We start from the raw sequence: 11,693 nt of genomic DNA on the forward strand, positions 1-11,693 counted from the left end.
GAGTTTGATACCACCTAGAATCAAATCTCTAACCTTTTGCTTAAAGGGCTAGAAGTGGTATTGTCATAACTAAAATTCAACTGGATATTGCATCGAGTGGAAGCTGCCATATATTAAAGGTGTTGTTGTCTCTTGTATGTCTAAATAGACTTTGTGGTGAAATGGAAAAGAAAACTTAAGGCAATGCACCAAGTACTAAGAGGTTAGACCTACAGCTTGATAGTGAAGGCTCAAGGATGCTAGTTTGAGGGAAAATTAAATTGATGAAGACCTAATTCTAAGGAGAAGCACCTTGTTTAGAGGCAAAAGTACACTAAATAATATCTATCCTAGTATATTCTCGTATGAGAATCTATATCTGAATGTAGGTACAAATTTGATCATATGACTACTATGCATATGTATATTCATATATCTAAAAAAAAATAGATACAAATATAGATAGACAATTATACAATCCATACTTAAATATTTTTCTTCAGTTATAATTCTATTATATAGTACTTGTAAGCTTTTAAAAAAAATAAGTAATTGTACTAATATGTTATTGATCTAATTTACCTTCTACTTGGTGATATCTTTGGTATAAATGAACAAAGTTTAACTATCTAAGTTATATTTGTATTTATATTAATATATTTAGTATCTAGTTTATATCCATATCTATTTAAAATAAATATGGATATAAAATTTTCATCTAACTAATATTTTAACTATAACCAATTTATTTTCAACCCTATCTTTAATGCACAACTCCGAGAGAAAAGATGTAACTTGTGTCATTGAAAAAGAAAGGGAAGAGAATTTGAGACGTGGAAGTAGGAGGTAGTTTTAGGGAATATAATGAAATATAAAGGAAAGAAGTTTGCTAGAAATAAGTTTGCTTGTCTTAAAGAAAAAGGGGTAAAGTAAAATTATAGTATAAACCGTAAATTTAGATAATTAGGTTAAGAATAATAATAAAAAAAGGCCAGCCAACTTGGCCTTTGCTCAGTTGGTTAGAGCGTCGTGCTAATAACGCGAAGGTCGCAGGTTCGAGACCTGCATGGGCCAATTAATTTAAGTATCAATTTAAATTTTTTACAACCTTTATTTTTCCAGAAAAAATATTTTCAAACATTAAAATTTATTTTTTATTTAAGCACCTCTATATTCCTAAAAAAAAAACTTTTTTGAATGTCTAATACTGGCTTGATCCAATTAAGTTAAATTTTTTAGTTTAAGCACCTCAATTTTCCCAAGAGAACATTTCAGAATGTTTGGGGCCTTTTCAACTATTTTCAACCAAAAATATAGAATGTTTAATATGGGCCTAATCCATTTCTCCTTCGGGTCTACTTTTGGAACCAGTCTAAACACAAGCTTGCATTCAAGCAATAGGTCAAAAGACTAGGTTACCATGAGAGGGTTGGATTTGAGCACCTCTATTTCTTAACAGTACACCCCCCCAGTTAGTTCAATCTTTCTGTTGGGGCAAAAACAAGTGAGTATATATTCCAAAAAAGGTAGTGCAGCTGACAAATTATGAAAATAAACCCCCACCATGTGGGGGAGCAAATAATGTTCTATAAGAAATCCTATTTTAACAACATTTCTGTATCTATTTGAATAATTTAGTATTAGTGATTACCATCTACGACTAATAATCTTTGTACCTCTTATCCTCTACCTTAACCATTTGGTTCTGAAAATGATGGCTTTGTTGTTCTTACTTCATTCACTTCATGAAGATAGCTGAAGCTCTTGCTGGTTATATGTTAACTAGTCATAACAAAATTTAAACTTACCTAGATTAATACTATAATGTACCAAATAAATCATAGACAATTTCATGAGGAGCTATATTACACCATATCCATGTTTCACTTAAAAAAAAAAAGGTTTGCTCTATATCTAAAATATGTAACCATAGTTGTTTGTCGCACATGCATCATAACCAGTTAAACATAGAATATAGATTTATCAGTGTTCAACAATATATATATGGTATTCATCTTCTATCATGCAATGGTTAGTGTATAGATTCAAAGATAAGATCTTTCAAATTATTATTGGAAGGACTAATCTTGTTGTCATTTATGTTTAATCAAATAAGGATCCTAGCATTTTCTTATTCTTTTTTTTTCATGGAGAAGGATGGGTGTTAACATATGCTATGTGCTAATATAGTATATAGATTATGTTTCCATGGCAGTAAGCCACTGTAGGTTGACATTTTCTTCTCATTATCATAATCTGATCATTTATATTGACATGGAAAAAAACTAGCCAACAACTTGATTAGCTTCCTTTGGAACATGGAAATCATAACCCTAGCTCATATGTTCAATAATTAAAAGCAAACCTTCATTTACATAACATCATGCATTTGAACCTATATCTCTAAATGATGTTCATCATGCATGATGTTTTCTAGTTTTGTTTACAATAGTTTAAACAAAGAACATAATAAGATTCAAATTGACAAATTTTAACTAGGTTTATCTTTTTTATAAAATAGTATCCCATTTTATACTTATAGATTTTATTCTATAATTAAAAACAAACATTCATTTGCATAAAATTCCACATTTGAAGCTATATCTCTAAACAATGAGCATCATGCATGATGTTTCTAGTTTGTTTACAATAGTTTAAAAAGGAATATAATAAAATTTCAAATCGACAAATTTGAACTATGTTTGGCTTTTTATAAAATAGTATCCCATTTTATTTTGTGGCTAAAGCAAACATAGCCTTTTTCATAACACATCCATAATATATTTTATGATAACCTTGATTTTGTTCATCAGTTGATTTTGTTGTTGTAAATTCGAGAATATACTGATTATTTAACATCAACCAAGTTATACCTGAGATCTCAGACTTGAAGAGATGAAACGAATACCAAACATCTGAGCTGTATATCTCTTTTACTTTTCACAATTTCAAAGTTAATTGTACATATTATGGCGGGTTTGATTCTTTTTGAATATAGAAATAGTTCATAATTTAGCCATTAGTTAATTAATTATATAATAGCCAATACAATGAAATAATAATTAAATAACTATTAGCAATTGGACGTGTATCTCAAATATATATATATACAACACGAAGGTTCTAAAATCACCATATATAATATTGTAGCAGTCCTTATTATGGATCATACCATGTCGATTCTTTTTGCTTTATTATTGTATTATTAGACTTAAAAGTCCAATATTAAAAGAAACCTGCTTTTGATAATTTTATTTTGAAGCTAACAAACTCGTCCATATTCTTTCACTATCTCATATGTAGGCTCTGAAAAAAGAAGGCGTTTACTAAGGAAAAAGAAGAAGGTAAACCAAAACAAAGGAGGCGATAAAGTATTGCTCAATCACAACAGCTTTCACACGAGGGAAGAAAAATAATATAGATATGTTGGTCTGTATATTTCAGGCTCATCTCTATAAACTAATTTAATTTATTTCAAATCCATACCAACTAGAAAAAATATATTATTATTTTTTTGCCAAATATAGTGAGAACTATTATCTTCCCAAATCATCCAATGAATATTATTTTTTGTTATTACAGAATGTAGTGGTATTGGTTTGTCTTTTTAGAAACATATAGTAGAAAATCTTATTTGCTCAGGTAAGTATTTTCTCATAAACGAGACTCATTCCAAATAACAATTGTTTTTTCTATTATATAACAGCCATTATAATTGGATGAGAACCAAATAATAGCTATAATTATATAAAAAATTTGGAATCTTCATTTTTGCAAACAAGTTGTACACATGATTTTTTTTTTTGAATGAATAATGATCAAACAATAGCATTGCCTTTTTCCTTTCCCATTGCTTTTAATTTAACACCATCATATTCGCTACTATTATAATCATTATTTAATACTAAATATAATTCAGAAAAGCAGATGATGAGGCAAATGGCAACCTGCAATAACTGTTATAATGGTTCATAATTATTTTGCATCCATACTGCCAAATAAAATAATATTTTAAAATTTAATGTTTTCTATCAATATTTTTTAAAAAAAGTTTCTCTGACTTGAAAGTTATTTTTTATTAAATAAATAGTGATTCAGCCAATAATATACCACTATGGTAAATTATTTTTTTATCAATTATTGTTATAATGGCTATCATGATAACTGCCATTTTAATTATATGAAGTTGCCAAGTGGAAATCACTAGCAATGGACAAGTAGTGAAAGCCTTTTGGAAAAAAGAAACGTAAGGTGGAGATCATTATCTGTGGACACCTTCGCTTACTAATGGCATGAGATTGGCCAAGGACCCTCCCACGCCCTAAAGAAGGCCTCACTAGTGGCATTTATATTTGGTTAGTAGACCAATGTCACCATTTAATTTGCCAAAGGCCCACATGCATAAGAGACCCTGAATCAATGGGCATTAATATCATCAACGTGTTCCAAACCAATTTTTATCTCTCAAAGAGTCCAATGGGACATCATGCCACGTTAATGCTATCAAATTAAACCTACCTTAGCTCACTCTACTAGAAAAAAACCTACCATTGTTTTTGTTTTCTTCTTATCTTTTAAAAGGTCGCCCACATTTCCTCCATCAACCACTTTGTTTCATTAAATGGCATCACCAATTCAAACGGTGCAACGAGGATACATTCCACAAGCTGAGTGGCGCGCTTGGGAGGGGATGAGGTTGTATCTTTTGTGAAAAAAAAAAAAATTCTTCCTTCAGACGAATTCGATCACCATTGAATCACACAATGGTTGCTTCGAAATCCATACAGATGAATGAATGAAGGAGTTCCGGTGTTTTAAAATCTGTGTGCAGTGCGGTCCAATGGTCGAAGAAGATCCATCATTAATCTTGTTATAAAAATGAAACTTAAGGTAGATTAGTGTTATGGTAACTCAGAAAACATCAAAAAAGTCCCTCAGCCGTAGGTTGCACCAAAGACTTTGCTTCATGAAATGTCGACGCACTTCAAAGTACCGATTCAAAAGGAAGCAATGAGAATTCACCTTTTAATCATTCTGGTATAAAATATCATCTCCGACCTTTCCACCCTTCACATTCTTTACTCCACTCATTTATTCACGCATCTTTCTTTCTACGATTCAGTGCATTTAGACCTTCCGGAATTCCTTGACGCCAAACTTTCCTGCCACCTCCGAGCTCGTAATAAATTATTACAGAGTCTTTTGGTGGATTAAGACCTTCCTGAATTCCTTAGCACAAAGTCTTCAATATGCAACTTTAACAACCGAGAGCCGAAGTTCTCGAGATCCCGAATCCACTAAAATAAATAGCCGCTAAACTCTCCAACCTAATACCTCTACTTGCACCATGACCACCATCACCAGTACTAGACTCTCCACCCACGCTCCCAAGCGTTCCCTTTGCTTCCTCACCAGCTTCCTCGCCCTCCTATTACTGGTCCAAATGCAAGCCATCAACTTCCCTCTTTCCTTCTCCCTGTCTTCCTCCTCCTCCCTCTGGCCTATCTTCCACCAGAACAAACTCGAGCTCCATCGCACCCGGTCCATGCTCCAAGACTCGGTCACCTTCCTTCCACTCAAAGACCTAAGGTTCGCGAAGGAGCCTATGTCAGGCAACACCTGGTTCATGAGCTCCATTGATGACACCCATGAGGATGGCGAGGCCCAGCACCTCTACTTCCCTTCCAGTGCATCAAAGGGAAGGCTGCTGTGCCTCTTTGGCAACCACACTGGCGATGGTGCCAAGAATTCCTACGCCCTGGCCTGGCCCGAAGCCCTTCCACACAATGCTACTCTCCTTGGGGGGCTCACATTCATGTCCGACACCTACTACGATTATCATAACATCTGGCATGGACTGACGGCTATAACTCCATTCGTTGCATGGCACCTGAGGAAGGAGTGTGTGGCACCGGCGAGATGGGTGCTGTTCCATTGGGGGGAGCTGAGGACCAGAATGAGCCCATGGCTCCAAACATTGGTGGAAGCCTCGATTGGGAAGGTGACGATCGAAAACTTCGAAAATGGCGGTCGCGGACCGGCGTGCTTCGAAAAGGTGGTGGTGTTCAGGCACAGCCAAGGCGCCATGGGGAAGAAGAGGAAGGAGGAGGTTTATGACTTGATGAGGTGCAAGACGAGATCTTATTGCAACATCAGTCAAGAGATTGGTGATCCAAAGGCTATTCGATTGACACTGTTGCTTAGAGATGGATCACGATCGTTCAAGGATGAGCCGGCAGTGATTAGGATCTTTGACAGGGAGTGCGGGAAGGTGGATGGATGTAGATTTAAGGTTGCAAGGTCCAATAACTTGACGTTCTGTGATCAGGTTGGTAGCTTCATTTTATTAACATCTTTCAAAGTTTTCGCAGTTTTTTCCTTGCTTTTCCAACTATATCTTGGAAAAGGATTTATGAATTTGTTTTGCAACAAACTATTTAATGCCTTATCATCTTGCAAGACGTAAAAACTTTAATTGTCTTCTTTATTTTAGGTGGTAGTTGCTATGGTGTATTTTAATTACTCAAAATGAAGTCCATCATAATTCTTGGACCTTGGTGGATCATTTCATTAGAATAATTAGTGTAAGATTTACTGTTAAAGAAAAAAGGTTGTCCATTTTCAGCCCTACGACGAAGTCTTCCTAGTAGGCTTCGTATATGATTCGTATGTGTCCCAAACCTTTTCATAAAGACAGCTCGATTCGTAAAATAATAAAAATAAAAATAATCATCATCTTTCAAGTCTTTTGTTGGTTGTCACTATAAAATCAAGTTATGTAACTATATCTCATAGTTTTAGTCTTTGCCCATGATTGATGCAGGTGAAGCTACTGAGCGACACGGATATATTGCTTTCTGCACATGGAGCTCAGATGGCGAACTTGTTCTTCATGGACAAGAATAGCAGCATAATGGAATTCTATCCGAAGGGATGGCGGGAGCTGGCCGGTGCAGGGCAGTACGTCTTCCGGTGGCTCGCCGAGTGGGCGAGGATGAGACACCAGGGATCATGGTGGGATCCGAAGGGCGAGCCGTGCACCCACAGTGATAGGGGCAGTTGCCTCTCTCACTACAAGGATGCCCAACTTGGGCATGATGAGGCATACTTTGCCAATTGGACTGCCAAAGTTCTCAATGAGGTGAAGGAATACAAGTTGACAGGGGCATCAAAGAACAGCAGCCCCCCACAGCCTAGATCAAGGCCCTGTCCATGTGGCTAAGCCAACCAGATCATTTTTCAATCTCTTTCCCTTCCTATTTTATATATCAAAATCTTGCCAGCTCCAAGCCATTCCTCAACATGTAGAATATTATTTTGGGGGTAAATAAGATGTATTTATCTATGCCAACCATTCGAACAGATAAGCAAGAATCATTTCTGAATTACTCACAATTTACTTGAAATTTTCCTCGCAAAAAAACCTACTCATGCTGTAGTTGACAATTTTATTGAAGAGATACTCATAGGCTACAAATGGTTGATGCTATATGTAATATAAAATTTTTACACATCATTTCGTTTTAATTGTTTATCTAGTTCCACTCCAAAAGTCTTGATACTAGGAGAAATTGTTCTAGCTTTCAACAATGGAAACTACAGCAAAGAAATAACCTGATTCATGGAGCATAATGTCAAACAATAAGCACGATGGTTTGAGCAAAATATTAGTAATTTGAGAAGCTTTTACAATCAAATTAGAGACTTAATATGTTCCAATCAACATCAATTTTACGGGATAACCTTTATATCTTTATGAATTATGTTGGCAAGACTCCAATAACAAGGCAAATTGAAGGCTGGAGAAGACATGAGCCCAGCGGGAAGCCGCTTTCATACACTTGGATGTAATCTTTTCATCTTCTAGAGAACTTAGACAAGAAATATACTACAAAGAAACAGAGTAGTGCAAAGAGTATCACATGCATGACATGGCTCGAACCCTGCTGGATGATTTTCTTGTTCATCCTTCTCATGTTGTTCTTTACCGCAGCCTGAGCTTTTATGAGAGTCATTTGCTGTTCAACAACCAAGAGAACTATGTCAAATGCATGAAGGGATATAAGATGACCTCAGGCCAAAATAGCATAGTAAGTTATTAAGTGCTGCCTAACATTAAAATAAGAATGCAGGACACATTATGCTGCTGTGGATCTGGACTAACAAAAAACTTTGTTGATTCTCCTTGCACAAGTGTGTTGTATTACGTCTTCTTGGAGGGTAAAAGAAACCTTAGAACTTCTTGAAGCAAAAAGTTCAATCACAAGATATATATTTTTTGTCCAATTTTCAGATGATGCTGGCTCTCCTATGAAAGACATTTTAAACTGTGTGTTTATTGGAAAATCTCCATTATGGAGGGCTCAATATGACCATGTTTACTCTTTAGCCACAAGGTTACTAATCCTTACTGCAGTTATTAAAGGTGAAATGAGACAGGATTTTTCATATTAAGATCATATCAATTGTTATTCATAGCCTACTGCGGTGTGATGAGTATTAAGCAGAGAAAGCGAAAAGCTTACCAGACCATTTAACAAGAAAAATTAAAGACATTCTTTTCACACTAATTACAGAAGAATTGAGTCACTTATTTGGTCATATTAGGCATGAAGATTTGCTGCCTCTGAACCTTCGACCTTAAGTTTCTCTCCTTGCTGTAGTTATAAAAGGTGAAATGAGACAGGGATTTTTCAGATTAAGATCACATAGTCAGTACAAGTGTGATGCAATTGTTATTCATGGCCTACTATTGCATGATGATTATTAAGTGGGAAAAAGTAAGTCTAAAAGCTTATGAACCATTTAACAAGAAAAACTGAAGACATTCTTTTCACAATAATTACAGAAGAATTGACCCACTTGGCCATATTAGACATGAAAAATTGCTGCCTCTGACCCTTTAACCTCATGTTGCTCATGATAAAAAAGCATGCAATAATTACATTATCTTTGGTGAACTGTTGTTTGGTGAAGGCTCAAATTACAATGCAAAATAACAGTTCAATGGATTCCAGATTAGAAGTCAGAAATTGATTTAGCATTGTCAAAGCAAAACTAAAAAGTCTTCAATCAGATCTTGCAATATCTTGTAGATGTTTGAATAATTAGAAAAGATTCCCAGAGGCCGGTGTAAGAAGCAGAGAACTATACATTCCCAACAGAAATAAATAATGGCTATTTGCAGAGGGATCATCAGATGCATTTTCTGCAAATTGAAGTCAATTTATTGGGAAGATCATCTATTATGATAAGATGACTTTACATAAATTAACTGCCCAAGCTTTATCTTTATCCTTCTGGGAAGGTATTCCTCCATCATGTAACAATATGTATAGGGGGCTTAGCTCCATCAATTACCAAAACTAAGAGATATTGCAAGAACCATTCGCCAAGGATCTTTATCTCAGAGGCCAACATACATTTCAGATAAATGGTTCCGTATGAAATTTGAGCCATGTCTATTGAAGCCGGCAAAGAAGAAAAATGAAAAGATAGTTTCAGAGTACCATAACTATAACTCATGAAATACCATCATCCCAAGTCAAAGACTGCATACATGCAGAAGGAGAGTCAGATCTGTGCTTCACTTTTTTATTTTTTTCAGATTTCACTTATAAGTTCAGGAGATTGCACATAACACCCAGTAAATAGATGGCTAAAGTTTAGCTGCATTTATGAATTTAACATACATCTGCCTGCTCTGATTAGCATGTAGGGATTGAGCAGAATTGTAGACTACAAAGAAATTTTCAACCAAAGGTTTAGACTGAATATTGATAAGTTAAATATTTGGTGCAAATGGTTTGGGGGAAAAAGCAAAATAGTACAATACAAAATTGAAAAGCAGAGAATGCGAAAGGTTATAAATTTGAATAAAAATGGAATATGTCGAAATAAATATATATAAAAAGATTAAATAATATGGCGAATAACTTCATATAAAAGGAATGCATAAAGATAGAAGGCAAATATAGAACTTGCCAAAGGGGGTCATAGTCATATCCAAGGTCGGAGGAACCGGCACCGGGCACCGTATCGGTTTTCCGGCAGAACGACTCGGCACGTGCCGTGCCAGGCCGGTACAGGACCGTGGAAGAGAAAAAGAAAAAGAGAAAGTGAGTGGGGGAGGAGGGTGGCGGACGCCGGCGGAGGCCACGACAGGCGACGTTGCGGCCAATTTTTCTGTTTCGAACGAAATAGGACTTTTGCCGTGGCTAAAAAATTTCGTGTTTTTAAGTGAAGTCGACAAATTTCTTACCGACTTCACTTAAAAATCGCAAATTTTTTTAGGGTGCGGCCGGATCCTGTTTCGAACGATCGGACCTATTTCGTTCGAAACAGAAGCAGCGGTCATAGCCTCGCTTTCCGCGGTCGAGGCCAGCCTCCACCGGCGTCCCACCCTCTTTCTCTCCCTCCCTCCCTCCCCCACTAGCTCTCTCGTTCCTTCTCCTTCTCCAGCTCCGACAATGGGTTCCGTTTCTATTGCCGAAACCGTACCGATCAGCCACCGGTATGGCTCGGGGCGGCCAGAACTATCCGGCTCAGGACGGTTCCGCTGACTCTGGTCATATCACATCTCTGTCAAACATTATATTTTATCAAGTGTTTAAAAAATATTAACATGTGACACATAATTGACTAAACTATTATATGTTACCACTATTCGTAAATTGAGGTTATATTTATATTAAGTTTCTTTAATGTCATGCATAATAATATAATCTTATAGCCTAAAATATCCAAAAGCCTGTTTTTATTGATTAAATTCATTTCATGTGTCATTCCATGCCTTCAGTTATTTATTTATGAAGGCATATGATCAAATGCAGCAAGAATTCTAAGAGAACTTATTTTATGTTGGTTTATATGAGACTAAAGATTCAATTGTACAAACTTCTTAAATTTTTGTTAACGCTATCAACTTATAAACCATCATTAGGTTAAAACAGAGACTTAAAAAAAAAAAGAGAAAGAAGTTCACCAGTTGATTTATGAAGTCATTCTGGAACCTTGCTTCCGTCCCAATCTCTTGAGCCACCTGTACAATTAATTCAAAAGATATCTGATCAGAGACACGAACAAAATTTGGAAAAGTCATACATGACTACAACTACTACCATCAACAAGTACAAATAAATTAAATAATAAGGAAAAGATCATTTAATAAAGAATTACATGAATTATTAAATCGATGATATATAGGCCAATTTCAGGGTGCCAAAGCTTAGAGTCACTAGGAATTGGATATCAGTGGTGTGGCTTCCATCCTGTTGTCACCCCGACTTCAGTCGAGCTTCCTACTATCCTAGTTTTCAGGAAGGAAAGGAAAACGAACAATAAGCCAAATTATGTGCAAGAAGTTCAATGAGGAAACTGGTTTCTTTCAATATTTTAAATAAATATCCCTATATATATATATATATATATATATAAAAGGCCTCATAAGTTTTTTTAGAAGTTAACTGCAAATAATGTTAAAATTTTCATGGCTAAATTAGGTGACTTTCATCAAGTAGAAAGAAATGTTTGTTTCTTCAAAATTTTCATAAATAGTAGCAATTGCTTCATAAACAACAAGGTCGACTCATGCATCCTTTTAAAGCAATAACTCCCATGCCACCTATTACCATAGGCTGCAGCAACCTCTTGACCAACACCTAAAAAGCTCTGCTACCACAACATTGTTAACATTTTTGAAGGGCAAAGACCTG

At 35.5% G+C, this 11,693-nt stretch overlaps 1 protein-coding gene and 1 non-coding gene across 2 annotated transcripts; both read left to right on the top strand.

Annotated features, from left to right (window-relative positions):
* The first annotated feature begins 981 nt into the window (after window positions 1-981).
* On the top strand, window positions 982-1,053 carry TRNAI-AAU. Its single transcript has one exon. It is a non-coding gene; the product is annotated as a tRNA-Ile (tRNA).
* Window positions 1,054-5,250: 4,197 nt separating this feature from the next.
* On the top strand, window positions 5,251-7,268 carry LOC103719100. Its single transcript, XM_008808177.4, has 2 exons — window positions 5,251-6,307; window positions 6,803-7,268. The coding sequence occupies exons 1-2, from the start codon at window positions 5,327-5,329 to the stop codon at window positions 7,199-7,201; spliced, it is 1,380 nt and encodes a 459-aa protein (XP_008806399.4). The 5' UTR covers window positions 5,251-5,326; the 3' UTR covers window positions 7,202-7,268.
* Window positions 7,269-11,693: the final 4,425 nt, after the last annotated feature.

This window comes from Phoenix dactylifera, unplaced genomic scaffold (genome assembly GCF_009389715.1).
Source record: "Phoenix dactylifera cultivar Barhee BC4 unplaced genomic scaffold, palm_55x_up_171113_PBpolish2nd_filt_p 000153F, whole genome shotgun sequence".
In the NCBI taxonomy this organism is placed as follows: domain Eukaryota; kingdom Viridiplantae; phylum Streptophyta; class Magnoliopsida; order Arecales; family Arecaceae; genus Phoenix; species Phoenix dactylifera.

Excerpts from the sequence above, each read along its gene's own strand:
- LOC103719100 (XM_008808177.4), top strand. The coding sequence starts at position 5,327 with ATGACCACCATCACCAGTACTAGACTCTCCACCCACGCTCCCAAGCGT. Across the intron at positions 6,308-6,802 it reads ACTTGACGTTCTGTGATCAG|GTGAAGCTACTGAGCGACAC; the intron begins GTTGGTAGCTTC and ends TGATTGATGCAG.